This window comes from Eulemur rufifrons, chromosome 5, assembly GCF_041146395.1.
Source record: "Eulemur rufifrons isolate Redbay chromosome 5, OSU_ERuf_1, whole genome shotgun sequence".
NCBI classification, from domain to species: Eukaryota; Metazoa; Chordata; class Mammalia; order Primates; family Lemuridae; genus Eulemur; species Eulemur rufifrons.
In genome coordinates this window covers 50,464,667-50,480,337 of record NC_090987.1, presented here as the reverse complement: position 1 = coordinate 50,480,337, position 15,671 = coordinate 50,464,667, and the positions used below count along the sequence as shown (strand labels likewise).

The window sequence follows — 15,671 nt, the reverse complement described above, 5'->3', positions numbered from 1 at the left end:
TAATTGAGGTAAGAATGAACAAGCACACAGTTGTACGTTTTAGATCCATGGCATCAGATAAATTCACACAGACATAAAGTTCTACTTCAGAACTCTATAATTTTACCCTCTGAGTCCTTGAAGTATAAAAATGCCAGCTAAGCTGAAAATGCAATTTCATGTACTTACTGATTCCTTGAAAGAGCTCTTCGATATTAATAGCATTTTTTGCGCTCGTTTCCACCACGATGGCACCTATGGATTCAGCATATTCCTTAGCATCCTTCAGGGGCACCTCCCTGGAAAAGAGGTCAAACCCAGAGAGAAATGAATGCTCATTTGTAAAATACAAATAACCCAAAAGATCAAACAGACAGCTTGCGTGCTAACGGTTCTTTTATTTTCCTATAGAATAGTAACTCAATCACTCAGCAAGTATTGAAACCTAGTCTGGGTAAGACTTTTTAAAATTTAAAACCTGGTCTCTGGCTCCATGGAGACAAGACATGCATATATAAAACAGTGTTCGTGGAAAGAAGGAAAGAATTTCAGAACAGGAGGGAAAATCATTATGAGTACAGCAGTATACATTCCAGGGTTCAGAGCCAGAGTTGATTTCAATTTTTTCCCCTATAATGTGGCTCAATATTAAAAAATACCACCACCACCACCATTGTTAGTGTGTCTATGCACATGTGTTTTTGTGGGACTTTTCATATATCATCTTTCGCAAACCTGAGAAAATAGTGACGTGATTTGATGGTTTGGAAATGAGCATGGATATATCTCCAGTGTCTACCTGTAGCATGGCATACCTGGACTTTCACCTGTGAAAGGATTTTCCTGCAAAGGTCTCAGGACATGAACCCTATTTAAATGAACAATCTAAAAAGACATTTATGGATCTGTTTTCAATGTGAGGATGCTATGGTAGACCCAAAGGTAAAGAAGACACGGTTCCCATTGCCCAGATTATTCGTGATTTCAGCAAATACTTATTGAGCAGTTCTTGATGGTCCCTCTTGCAGGTGCTAGGGAAAACCCTGGTCCCTGCCTCCCAGAACCTACACTTTAGAGCACGGACAGACAGAGCATGTCCACGGTCACTCTAATCCATACACTGTGGCATAAAGGGCTTCAAGAGTAGAGGGGCAGAAAGTGATGCATTTTGATCAAGGGAACCCAGGAAGAGGCTCTGGAGGAGGTCACCTTAAGCATGGCCATGAAGGCTGGCAGCACACAAGTGACAGTTTGTGATGGACCAGCCCGAGCAAAGGTGCAGAGGCGGGAGAGCAGCTGGCTCTGCCCAAGTCAGTTCCGCACCCAGTGCTGCGGTGGGTGCCGCGGTGGGCGCCGCGGTGGGCGTGTGCAAAGGGATGGGTGCTGGGAACGCCAGGGCTGCTGGAGCTGAGCGAGGGATCCTGACGGACGGGCAGGAGGACACACCAAGCGTGTCTTACTCCCGGTGGCCAGTGACAGGAACAGAAATGACAGAGTCCAAGCCAGAGTCTAGGATAAAACAGTGCCCAGAATGGACTGGAGCAGAGTGGGAGGTGAGGAGAAGAATTTGGAAGCTCCTCTAAGGCTGCAGGTGAGGGGTAATACACATAACCCGCGCCGAGAAGGAAGGCTCTGAGAGAAGGACGAGGGCGGATACAAAATCGAACCTGGGAAGGGGGAGTGAAGACACAGTACCCATCTCCCCCCGACTCCGGCACCCACTGCAAATGCCTCATAAATGGTTTCAAAAGGTTTATAAAGTTACCGAGGAAATTCTATGTTGGTATTCAAATTCCTTACAAAGCCTGAATCATATGAGAGAAGGACCTTTCATGTCCCAGCTGGAAAAGCGCCCAAAGGGGTCCACCGTGTTAAAGGCGATGGTCCGGAGCCCCTCAGCCGGAGGGAAGACGCCTCGGGAGCGTGTCCTGGAATCTGCACCTCCAAGTCATGGGGAAAATCTGCCTCTCAATCCCCCCTCTCTACTGTTTTTAGCAGCCAAGCCACAGGCCTGTCACAGGCACTATTCTTGAGTTTTTGGTGGCAGTAGCTTTTACATTAGAAAGATGGCAGAAAAGGGCTTTTCTCTGTTCAGGTGGGCACGGTACCTTGTTTTTCATCTCTTCCAAGAAGTCTTTATCAAAGCACAGATAACGGGTGAGGCTTGTCTCTGCCCAAACCCGGGGCAGATGAGAGGAGGCGGCGCCTCCACCTGGGCGTGGGGGAGCGCCTGGCTCTCAAGGAAGCCTCAGAGGACCCTCGGGGGAGAGACCCTCACACTCACAGGTGTAACGCTTCCTCAGCTCCCCTCACCTGTCCGGCTGCGGGACAGAGAGGGGCAGAATAGGTCTCCGGGGATTAAGATGAGAACAAAGCAGTCACCGTGACACAATCCAAAGCCCCTACCCTGGGGACGGCAGCTCAGAGAGGCTGATTCTTTCATAGTCTACAGCACTGGACCGTGAGATGGGGGATGAGAAAGTGCACCCTCAGGCTCCTCCCACTTTAGAAATGGGTCTCACAAGATCAAAGACTTGCCCGGATGACACAGCTGACGCCAGGCAGAGGCGGGGTTTAGTCCAATCCCTCGCTCCCGACCGGTCCTAACAACACAGCCACCCGCCAGCACCCACACTCCAGAGGCCGTTCTTTGCATCTTTTTAGACAAAGAAAATGTGAGGCCCAAAATATTTCAAACTGTCAAACACTCTGGAGGACAGGGGCTGTGGGCGGGGAGGGCAGACTCCATCCACCTGCAGAACAGGTTCTTGCGAAAGACTGCAGAAGCCCAGCGAAAGGCCCTCTGATGGGAACTGAGATTAAAGGAGCAACCACTCGAGTCTGCCAAACTATGTTCCTATTACTGTGGTATAATAAAAAACATACATTTGGTCTGCCCCTGGTTCCTGGCTCAAAGCTCCTAAAACCCTCAGTTTCCAAGTGATAGGAGTGTCTTGTTATTCATAGAGTCGCGTTCAGCCATGCCCTATGTGTCTCTTCCATTTGGCTATTCCTGGGTTGTATCCTTTGTAACAGAACCATAATGTTAAATAAAAATCATAGGAGGACATTGTTTTGGACAACATTCCTGCACTAGGCCCAACAGACCAGAAAAATCAAAAGCCTGACTCACTCAGGCTAAAGGTGTCATCAAACCCAAACTAAGTTGAATCTGACCTTCAGAGAAATCAGGAGAGAGATCACAGCCCAATTCCCAAACAGGCTGTTCAAACCTTTCAATCCGTGGCATTATAATGAAGTTCCCTCTGCTTTAAGCCTTACACACACACAAAAGGTGGCCTCATGTAACCTGAGGCTGACTAATCTGTGATTTTCTGTTGTTCTGCCTCCCTGTCCTGCCTTCCAAGAAAAGTATCTTTGAAACAACCAAAGCCTGTCTGTAGAGCCAACCTCATGCTCAGCTCGTGGGAACACTTATGTTTCATGGATGAGGTGTTGCTGATTCTAGAATCGTGAATAAAGCCAATTGAGATCTTGAAATTTGTCGTAATTTTGTCCTCTGACAGTAATCATGAGAACAGTGCCTGAGTCCATTCTAGAGAACTGCTGAATCTGCAGAGAGACTGTGGGAGCCCCCAAGTCTGTAGTCTGCCGGGCAGAGGTGTGTAACCTGGGGACACGCAAGACTTCCAGCTCACCTGTGAAATGGGGACAGTCTTGCGGTACTGAGCTCTTAACCGGTGGGGTCTACACTAACTCCAGGTAGTTAGTGTCAGAACTGAACTGAATTGCAGGACACCCAGTTGGTGCTGGAAAAATCATTGCTGGAACAAACGGCATGACCACCACCTGAGTCACCTTGGAAAGGTGAGAATTCATCTCCGAGCAGCCTCTTGCAGACATCTAAATGGGGACATGTGGGGACTTCTTCAGCTGCACTTCAGGAGACGCCACTGCGCAGGGCCCTGGGGCAGGAAGGCTGCCACCACAGGCCTCAGCATTACAATTGTGTGACTTTAGGCATCCAGTGACATTCATTTATTTTTTTCCAACAAATATTTGAGTGTCTGTTATGCTCCAGGCATTGTGCTAGCCAATGAAACAGGTAAACTGCAATTAGGTTCACCCAAGTCAAGGTACAAAACACACAGCTAGTCCATTGTGATGGTAAAAACTATTTTTTAGAGTTTTTAGACCAAGGTACTGACGGAAACCACCGAGAAGAATGACTACAACTCTACAACTCGCTGAGAAGCACAGACTCGGATCCCCAACCCCCTTTGCTCCTTCGCCGACTTTTTAGGAGCGATCACATTCTTCACGACCCTTAAATGTGGGTATTACGCAGGGGCTCTTTCCTGACCGTCTGGAGTCCCACCCCCACCTCGCAGCAGTGAGGGCAGCAGCTGCAGGCAGGCTGTGCGGCCAGGTGGAGGCCGGGGTCCCTCCCGAGCCAGACGGGATGGGCTGGAGGGGGAAGCTGGAGACCCCGGTCAGGCTGGAGTCGAGAGCCGAGAGGTGGGCATGAGAGCACGCGTGGCGGGTGGAGAGTGGGCGACTGCCTCCCACGGACGACGCTGTCCGCAGCGCGTTTTAGGGACTCACCTGTGTGTGGTGTGTGGTCACAGGCTCAGGGGGCCAGAGGCCCTACCCTTTCTTTCCACATCTGGACACATCTCCCTCCGGAGCCAGCTGACCGCTGGCATCACAAACGGGCTTCACAAATGCAATCTATCAAAGCCGGACCTACTACCTCTGACCCACGAACCTGCCACTCTTCCCATAACACACTGCTTCCCAAGCCAGAAGCCACCAGACCCCCTCCATAGCCTCCCCTCTCGAACCCTGCAATGTCCCCTGACAAAGCCTGCTCATCCTCCCTCCTGGCCTCTCCACCCAACTGTCTCTGCCAGTCCCTTTCACTTCTCACACACCCTGAAGTGGCCTCCACCTGGTCCTCTAGCCTCTGGCGACCCACATGCCCACAGTGAGGGCCTTTCACACTGCAAACCCATGAATAGGATTCTGCTATGTCTTCCGACTCCACAGGATCAAACCAACACCATCGCGGTATGTGGCTCTGTGTCTTACTCCTCCCTCCCCCATTCACCCCATAAGCGACAGCCATTCCAGATGGACTGCCCCTTGGGGACCTCGCTGTGTCAGGCCTGTTTCTGGGTCTTGCAGCTGCTCTTCCCTGTTCTCGTGGCAACATCCCACCCGGCCTCCTGCGGAGCTCAGCCCAGCAGCCCCTCCCGGGCAGATGTTCCACCCCTGGTTCCCCAACAGCCTGTGCACACTCCTAACACTGTCGTCCGTGTGAGACTGTCTCTCTGCCCAAACAAGCTGTGGTGTCTTAAGATCAGAACCGTGGTTTTTATTTTCGTGTCTGGGGACCCCCATGGTACCTGGCACTTAGGAGGCAATCAATAAACGTCTGCTGAATGACTGGATGACAAAAATCCCCCCAAGTTGACTGCAGCAGAAAGGAGGCGGCAGGCAGCGAGAGGCCCTGTGGACTGGTGATGAGGAAGTGTGACGAGGGCTGAGAAAGTTGGCTGGAAAAGTCCCGGTCTGGAGGCTCACCGGCCCTTCCAACTGGGCCAGGAGGGTGCACACAACACAGGAGGGGAGTCTCCTCCTAGACTCAGGCTCTGATGTTAACCAGCTTGGATTTCAGCGAGGTCCACACAGCTGCCTCGGAGGCCCTGGGCTGGCTGCCTGCACCAGAGACTTGTCAGCAGGGGAGGGAGGTCAGGAAACAACATTCCTGTGGGCTCCAGAATTCCAACAGGCCTGTGCTACCCAATAGGGGTCCTTGTTTTGTTGTTTATGGGGTAACCTGGCAACTTGGCAGCTGCCTCATTCTAATTCCAGGGCCAGCTGACTCCTCCGTGGCCCTCGGGCACACCAAGAAGGGATCCTGAAGCCCAACCCCTGAGGGACAGGAAGCAGACTGGGAGGTGGAAGGTAGAATGATGCCTTCCCCCTTGGAGGTTCACCAGGAAGGTCCAGATGTCGCCATGGAGCCGAGCTCCACCCCCATCTGCCTGGAGTGTGGTGCTCTGCCCAGGGGTTTAGTCCATGGTGGTTCACAGTGGCTGAGATAAGCGCCAGATGTGAGACGGTCAATGTGTTCGGGCAGCCCAAGTGCTGCTCACAGAAGGAAAGTTACTCCGTCCTTCAGCACAGACCATCAGGTCTTACAGCCCCATTCATGCTACCGGGAAGGTGGATGATTTCCTGAAATGTTTAAGTAACGTAGAAGTAAGTTGATACCATAATGTACTCAGAACAATCACTGGCGCACAGCAAAGCCGCATCAGTGCTTCTTAAATGACTCTGTGCAAAGCTGCATCAGCGAGGGGAACAGCAGGCTGTTCCTCACAGAACGCCAAGAAGAGTGAGGAATTGATGCAACTGGAGAACACAATTCAAGGCCCTTCCTGGGATGATCTGACTTAACCCCTTCATTTTATGGCCGGGGGGGCTCCGAGTCCAGTTATGAATATTCCACAGAAGAAATGGGGGAGCACAAGCTGCATCAGCCAACTTGCTAAGCAAATTGCTAAGCATATTAATTTCCCTAAACCACTCAAGAGTAAAACTGCATCATATTTTGAAGTCCTTTCTCAATGCAAAAATCTGACATTAATTCTGAGTCACTTTTATTCAAGGATGGTGAATGACTTTTTGGAAGGCCATGGATATTTCTTGTTCTGTAACGTTCTTTGTTTGTTTGTTGTTGTCGTTGTTGTTGTTGTCATTGTTTGTTTTTTTTACAACAGGGTCTTGCTCTGTTGCCCGGGCTAGAGTGCAGTGATGTCATCATAGCTCACTGCAACCTCAAACTCCTGGGCTCAAACAATCCTCCTGCCTCAGTCAGTAGCTGGGACTACATGCCCCACCACACCTGGCTAATTTTTCTATTTTTAGAAACAGCAAATATTTTTAGAGTGGTGTCTCGCTCTTGCTCAGGCTGGTCTTGAATTCCTGGGCTCAAGCAATCCTCCAGTCTCAGCCTCCCAAAGTGCTAGGATTACAGGCGTGAGCCACTCTGCCTAGCTGTCTGTGACATTTCTTGTACATGTTCTCTGCCCAGTTTGGTTTTTGGATTATTTGGAGTTTTTTATTCATAAGCGCTCTTTGCATATTAAGGAACCTAGCCTTTTGTAATATATTTACCACAGTTTTTTCATCCTGTCATTTGTATTTAGATCCTGTTTATGGCATTTTAGCCACACAAGTTTTTACACAGCCAGACTTATTGATCATCTTCCACTATGGCTTCTGAGTTTTGTATCATGATTAAACAGTTCATTCTACTTCCAAGATTATTTTTAAAATTCATTTGTTTTCTCTAACTTTTGTGATTTCATTATTTTACATTTAAATCCTTGTTCCATTTTGACTTTATTTTCCCTTATTTTTTCTTATGTCTAATTATCCCAACACCATTTACTGAATTACTCCATTTTTACACTGATTTTAAATGTCATCTTTATCATATACTAAATCTTCCTAAGTATTTCATCCCACTTCTTGGTTCTCTATGCTGTTCATTAATCTTTCTGTCTAGTCCTGTGTCAATCAATGCCATATTGTTTTATTATTAACTATTAAAATATATTTCAACATCTGCTGGGATTAGTTCCCCCAATACTATTTTTGCCTATTTGTTTTTCTAAATGAATTTTAGGATCACTTTGTAAAAATCCCTTTTGAAAGGTCATTTTAGTAATTTGACTGATATCTTGGTTAATTCATAGTTTAATTTAGAGAAAACTGACAGTTTACAATACTGAGTCATCTTATCCAAGGAAAAAGTACACATTTTCATTAATTTAAGTCTTCTTTTATGTCCTATAGTAGAGTTGTAAAGTTTTATCTATATAGGTCTTATTCATTTCTTATTAAATTCATTCCTAGGATTTAAAATTTTAAAAAAATCCTTAAATTATACATACACCCAAAAAAGTTGATTACTAGGTATCTTAAATTTGTATTGCTATTATAAAGAGGGGCTTATATTCTACTTGGTTTTCTAGATGGTTATTGTTTGTGTACAGGTGAAAAGTACTCTATTCTAATAGTCATTCAGTAGATAATCTTGGTTCTTCTAATCCTGCTAGCAACTGAAGAAATTCACATGAAAATGAGGATCACATCATTCACATATCAAATTGGTCACGAGAAAGAAGTTCACTAATGTGCAGTGCTAGAGTGTGGTGAGAGAGCAACACTCACACAGGGCTGGAGACACCCTACTGTTGGTGGGATGACCACGTGATGCCAAAGAGTTCATGGAAGGTTAACTGCAAACAACCATATCTTCTAACAAGTTTTCAAGTACCTCGGAGCAGGTGCAGAAAAGTCCTCATTTCCCCAGAAAATTAAACGCCTAAATTAAAATGCAAAACAGTTTGATGCTAAAAACAAGGAGACAAAATGAGGACAACCATGATCCCTGCCATCCTCACTACTGCATAACAATCACAACTCAGCCCTCTCCAGGCATCCTCAGAGGACAACTATTGAATCTTTTAGGCATCATTTTTCAAAGTGCGTTCTACAGATTATTCGGGGCTTGTTAGAAATGAGATCCCTGTGCCCTGGACCTACCGAACCAGAATGTCTCCTGGGCAAGCCCCAGAAATGTGTGTTTAGCAAGTTTCCCAACAGCTTCTGGTGTGTTCTAAAGCTCAAGAATAACTCTTTTAGGGGGTGGTCTATAAAATGCTGAGTTGGATATTTTTATACTCTATCCAATTCATAATCTGACACTGTGAAGCCAAGAATTTAGAAATCTGTATCAAGATGCCTATGCCGGCCGGGCGCGGTGGCTCACGCCTGTAATCCTAGCACTCTGGGAGGCCGAGGCGGGTGGATCGCTCCAGGTCAGGAGTTCAAGACCAGCCTGAGCAAGAGCAAGACCCCGTCTTTACTAAAAATAGAAAGAAATTATCTGGCCAACTAAAATATATACAGAAAAAATTAGCCGGGCATGGTGGCACATGCCTGTAGTCCCAGCTACTCGGGAGGCTGAGACAGGAGGATCGCTTGAGCTCAGGAGTTTGAGGTTGCTGTGAGCTAGGCTGACACCACGGCACTCACTCTAGCCAGGGCAACAAAGCAAGACTTTGTCTCAAAAAAAAAAAAAAAAGCCTATGCCTAGGACATAATAAAATATACATTGCTCAGGTACCATTTTACAGTGTCGGGGGGAAAGAACAGTGGACTCATGAGTGCTTCCTAAAACAAATCTTCTGGTGGCTCCGGTGAGTTCTAGCATGTGTATTACATTTCTAAAATACTATGACAGCAATAACTAAGCATTCTACATTCTGCCAAAATCCTGGATGTAACATTTGACAGTGCATTAAAGTTTTTTTGCTCTGTGTTTTCACTCGCTCCCCCTGCCTGCCACAGTCCCCTTCCAAGGTCAAGCTTAAAAGACCAAGGAAGCCGGCCAGGAGTAACCCGCAACAGCAAGCAGGAGACGGACGTTAACTGTCTGGTGGAATTATTGTCTGCAGCGGGGGCTGCAGGGGGAGCCAAGGCCGAGGGCTGCCAGGCAGACTCTCAGCCACGCTCGGGCACCCACGGAAACGAATAATCAGACTTCGTTCTGCCCCCATTAGCTCATATTTTCTCTACACATCCAAGATGTCTATGTAACACACAGATGAGGCAACCGTTTTAACAATAATTAAAGCAGCAAAATCCCCGTTTAAAATGCTAGTTCTTACAGACACTTGGATTGTTACCCGTGAGGTAGAAATAAAACTAAAATAACGTCGTTCAAAAAATAAAGAATAACCGCCACCTTCACAGCAAATACCTACGGGACAGTAACGCTTTCCAGCGGCCTGAGCACGTACAGCCGCGGCACGGGACACGTGCACCCTGGGAAGAGGTTCTGTTCCCAGGGCGCCTCGCCTGCTCAGTGACCTGTGTCCACAACTGCTATTCACCTGGTGCCAAATTGCTGGTGTCAAGTTCAGCAGTATCGGGTTCTCCTCACAGACTGAAATGGGCTGTTTCCCATGGAAAATATATCAGAATTCAGAATCGAATGAGGACTGAGCAGAAAACAGGTTCTCTGGGGGACTCGGCCATTCCTTTGCCTCTTAATCCGCCTTTTCCAGACAGAACTTCAGGCCAGGCCTGCAGAGGCCGGAGAGAACCACTAGAAACAGCTGTGAGCTCAGACCCTCGGAGCAGGATCCAATCAGCTACTGTCTCCTCTCCTGGTGGTTTGGGGACTATTCCCCTTTGTGGCCCTGCTTGTACCTCTTATGAGACGTGACAGAGTGTGACAGCCCAAGGACACAGGCTCTGGGACAGACTGCCTGGGTTTAAAGCAGGGCCTTACGCCGTCTCAGCCACAGGGTCTGGGACAAGCTCCTTAACCTACTACTGGGTCTCAGTTTCCTTATCAATAAAGCGGGAGAAGATTAGTAACTTTTTCATAGGATTGTGAGGATTAACAAACTACTTCTAATAGTGTCTGGCATATAATAAACATTTAATTTGGGTTGGCAGTGATGACAATTAACTTGTTTTCAATCCACTGCCTGAGTGAACAGCATATAGATCAAACACAAGTAAAACTTTTGCCATTTGAAAGTAATCACTGAGATAGCTGTAGTTCCTTTCTTTTTTTTTGGAGACAGGGTCTCCCTCTGTCACCCAGGCTAAAGTGCAGTGGCATCATCATAGCTCACTGCAACCTCCAAATCCTGAGCTCAAGCAATCCTCCTGCCTCAGCCTCCCAAGCAGCTGAGACTATAGGCACACACCACCAAGCCCGGCTAATTTTTCTATTTTTAGTAGACACGGGGTCTCACTCTTGCTCAGGGTGGTCTCGAACTCCTGATCTCACTCGATTCTCCTGCCTCTGACTCTCAGAGTGCTAGGACAACAGGTGTGAGCCACCCCACCCCGCCTGGCTGCTGTGTGCTTTTTAAGGCCCACACTAACCTTCTGTCTTTTCCACCACTCCCCAGGGCAAACGGTCTTGATGATTCCTCCACATGACACGTGCCAAGCTCATTCCCCCTCCAGGCCTTTGTCCCTGGTCTTCTTTCCTAGAATTTCCTCCTGCCTGACTCATCTGTAACCGCCCCACCTGTGACACACGCCCCACCTGACACACGCCCTGCCTGTGACACGTCATCCTCAAGCCTTTCCTAAACACTCTAGAAGACTCTGAACTCTCCCCTTCCTGAATTCCTTTGTCCTTTCTGGACTGCACCACACTGACTGGAACGTTACTAAATACAGTCTCGTATTGCTCATTACGTATTTCCCCACCCTCTCTTTTGGCTCCCCAAATAGAAGCAAATACCTCTGAGGAAAATACCTTCTCCTCTTTTCTTGTACTTCTCATCGCACTTTGCTGCACACAAAAGAACCACCAGAACTTATTTGCTAATCCAATGACTGAGAACGGACAGGACACATTTCCTTCCTCTTCCCTTGCCCTATTTTCATGTCTTCCCCTAGACACCCTTCTCTTGGTGACAGCCTCCACTGCAGGAAACAAGTCTTCACTCACTGGAGTGGCCCCCAATCCCGCTCAGTGTTTCCCCAGGACACAGGTGTTCAGGTAAGACCTCAGCGGCCGTGACTCCACCCGAGAAGAGGCAGGAGTGCCCAGAACAGTCCCGAGTACCTCCTGGGTTGTATTTACAGGGGGTGACAGGCACCTTGGGCAGAGGGGCCAGTGACAGCAGAGCCATCTCAAGGTCATTACCGAAAAAGGTTCCCCCATTTCCCAACTCCTGGTCTCCATCGTCACTGTCACTGGCTGACTTCCCACTGCTACTGCGAGTAAGATGAGGTAAGTTAGGTCTGAGGGCCCGTCACCCGGAGCCGTCCCCCCTCATCCTCTCAGACGCATCCTCAGCCCTCAGCATGCAGGGAGGGTGCGACCCCAAGGAAACGCAGCGGAGACCCCTGAGCTTGAAGAGCAGCTCAAGTTAGACTCCGTCAGATGAAGCCCAAAGGACCAGGCAGGAAGAGTCCCAATTTGGAAAAGTCAAAGGGGATGGAGATAGAGTCAAGAGTTCCAGGGAAATGCAGAACTGGAACCTGCTGTGGGGAAGGGGTGGGGTTCCAAGAAATCCCGTCACGTCACGGCAGCTACAGGTCCGGGTTTGTTTTCAGGCTCCCCGCGCGTATGAGAAACCGTGAGGCCCAGAGGAGGGAGAGGACACCCTCTTCTTCCAGCCTTTACGCTGGAGGACCCCGGCCCACTGACGATTAAAGCAGGTGGCTCCCGAAGTACCTGCGGCGCCTCTCATGAAAGTGCCACAGCCAGGTGACCCTAACCCTTGCCAAGCCAAAGGCAACCAAGTATCGGCTGGATGTAAGGGAGTTGAACCTTCCAGAAGGTGGCTGGGCACAAGACACTGGATGAAAGGGGAGCCTCGTATTAATTGGATGAGCCCAATCACATCTTTCTGATGTGATGATCAATGTGAGATGCGGAAGAGGAGGGCGGGGCGGGGAGCACCTGGAGCCGCTTCTGAAGGGATGAAGGGGTCAGCGGGCCACTTCTGGATCCAGAAAGACGATGAGTCACTGTTTCCGTTCTCCCAGGCAGGTGCAGCCTGCAGTCAGGGTCCTGGCCAGGTGCCCTCGGAGATCCTGGGACTTCCTTCTCCTTCTCCACCATAAACTCCTGTCGCCCTAGGCCAGGCTTCTCCAAGTGTGACCTCTGGCCCATTCGTAAAAGAATCGCATTTAGAAACGCTCATACCTCCGCCTCCCTCTCCCTGTGGAATCAGAATCTCTCTGCTCCTGCAACTGGAATGTTTAACAAGTGCCCTGTGGATTCTTAGCTCAGGAAACTTGTAAAACCACTGAGGCAAGGCTACCTATTTCCTTTTTTCTTTTCAGGAAAAGAATTGCCCCACTTTTTCTGCCAGACCCAGGACAAGGCCATGTAGTCTCTTGCTGGGCTGCGAGGGCCTCCTGAGAAGAAGGTTTGTTTTCTATCTAGACGCCAGGTCAATCTGCCCTCGTAGAACCACGGGCACCTTGAATTGGCCCCACGACACACGTTACTTGTTCAAACTCGGTGACCAGCCACGGCTCCACACGGTGTCAGCCTCTCCCCACGCCGACCAGGAGAGCTGCGCCATCGCCTCAGGTCTCTCTGTGCCGCAGCCCCTTCAAGGCAGCTCACAGTCCAGGTCCCGCGTGCTCAGTCGAGGTTCTCCTTATTTTCTTTCAACACTGTATGTCCCTTAAATGTCCCCAACTTTGCAATCGTAACTCCTGCATCAGCAGACGGTAGGGAGAAGAGAGCAGCCAGGCCCTGGCAGGAACCAACCACACACTCTGCCTGGAGCTGAGTCCAGAGCTTCTCTCCACGGCACCTTCACAGGCAAGGGGAAGAGGGCAGGAGAGGAGAGTGCCCCCCCGACACCTGCTCTACGGGAGCCGACCGCGGGCCGCTCATGTTCCACTTCGGTTTCATGCCTCAAACTCAAGGGGGCTCACACTTTACTCCAATTTCACAATCATCTGAGCAGAGGGAGATTTTGTTCAGGTTGTTCAAGATAGTAAGGAAAATCTCTCACCAAGATCAGGAGTCTGGAAAAACATCCCAATTAGAAGTCCTCAATGTCCCAGAGCAGACGCCTCTGAACGCTGTCCACTCCGGAGAGTGGGGCAGACCTTATTCCCTCTCCCGGAACGTGCACGGACGTGAACAACTGACCGCTGAGTGGGCATCTCCTCTGCCAAGCGCCTCTGCACTCAAATGCCCTCAGGGGGCTGAGCCAAGGGCGGAGGGTGATTCCACTTCCACTCCAGCACTCCCAGAGTACGCCAGGCAGAGCTCCTCCTCAGCATCGACAGGCGCACACACCCAGAGCATGCTGGACGAGATCGCTCCCACCCACACACACATCTACACACTGTCCCTCTACAACTCCTAATGAGAAACCAAATATAGTCTCCTGGGAGTTACAGGAGAGCAAAGTATTTTGGGATTAGAGTAAAAGAAGGTGGAGCTCTGAATAAGGTCTGGGGTTTAGAGATTTGGCTAACTCCCCAGAAAAGTCACATCAGCAAGCAGAACCTGATTCCCCTGCCATGGCAAGGTGTCAACAGCTGATGCCATGGGGTCCCAGGCCGTCACTCACCAGACTCCTCTGTCTCTCGGGAGACACACACACCCTGGGCAGAGACCGATACATCAGGCTGCGTCTTTCCCTCTTTCCTAAATGTGAGTTCTTAATGTAGTTACCTGCTTTTCCTTGGTACACTGGGCATGCTGGGGATGGTTAAATTAATCATTTGGCCCGCTGTGTTTATGAAACTTTGGTCAGACATACCTTCCTTTGCAATTTGCTGTGTTTATGAAACTTTAGTCAAAATACCTTCCTTTGCAATTTTTGCCATATGTGCGTATATATGATATGTATATACATATATATAGACATACACTCTTCTAATTTATATTTATTATTCTTATCTAAATTAATTTTTGGTTAATTGAATTTTTATGGGATAATTGTAGATTCACATGCAGTTACAAGAAATAAGAGATTCCTTGTACACTTTGCTCAGTTTCCCCAAATGGTCGCATTTTGCAAAACTGTTGTACAGTATCACAAACGGGATGTTGACATTGATATGTTCTTATTCAGCTTTGCCCAGTTTTACTCATATTCACTTGTGTGTGGTGTGCACATGTGTGTTCTGAGCTCTATATAATCCATCATCCGTGTAGGATCACGTGTCCACCCCCACAGATGAGACCCCCAGCAGTTCCGACATCACGAGGATCCCTCGTGTTGCCCTTTCACATCTATGCCCACTCCCCCCTCTTCCACCTCCATCGCCCCAACCACACCTCTGGCAGCGACTAATCTACCCTCTAGCTCTAAAAAGATTTCAAAAGCGTCATACAGATGGAATCATACACCATAAACCCTGTGGGATTGGCTTCGTTCCCTGAGCGTAATTGCCCTGAAGATTTATCCAAGTTGCAGGTATCAGCAGTTTGCTTCCTTCCGTGGCTGCGTAGTCGTCCGTGGTACGGATGCCCCAGTTTGGTTAACCATTCACCAGCTGAAGGACACGTGGGCTGATTCCAGTTTGGGGCTATTACAAATAATGTGTCTATGAATATTCATGTGCAGGTTTTGTGTGAACATAAGTTTTCATTTCTCTGGGATAAATGCCCAAGAGTGTGAGTGCTAGGACATACGGTAATTGCATGCTTAGTTTAATAAGAAACTTCCCAAACTGTTTTCCAGTCTGGTTGTGCCATTTTGCAGTCAAACCAGTAATATACAAATGACCCAATTTTTCCACATCCTCACCAGCATTACGTATTGATACTTTTTTATTTTACCCATTCTGATAGGTTTGATAAGGATGTTGAACATCTTCATAGTTTTTTGGGTGAAATGTCTATTCATGTCTTTTGCCTATTTTCAAATTGAGTATTTTTACATGTAAGTTTTAACAGCTCTTCATATAATCTACAGTACATACTAATCCTTTATAGATATGTGGTTTGCAAACATTTTCTCCCAGTCTGTGGCTTATCTTCATCCTCTTCACAAGGGCTTTCACAGAGCAAATATTTTTAATTTTCAAGAGGTTTAAGTTATCAATATTCTGCTTTTGGTGTCAAATCTAAGAATTCTTTGCCTAGCCCCAGATCCTAAAGATTTTCTCTTAGGAGTTTTTCTAAAAGTTTTATA

At 48.1% G+C, this 15,671-nt stretch overlaps 1 protein-coding gene across 1 annotated transcript in view; it reads right to left on the bottom strand.

The window, feature by feature from the left end:
• The window catches only part of RAB31 (RAB31, member RAS oncogene family), a 118,001-nt gene that overhangs the window by 10,528 nt on the left and 91,802 nt on the right, over positions 1-15,671 (bottom strand). Inside the window, exon 6 of the mRNA XM_069468272.1 lies at positions 169-278. Within this exon, the coding sequence (XP_069324373.1) occupies positions 169-278 (110 nt within the window). The remainder of the gene's footprint in view (positions 1-168; positions 279-15,671) is intronic.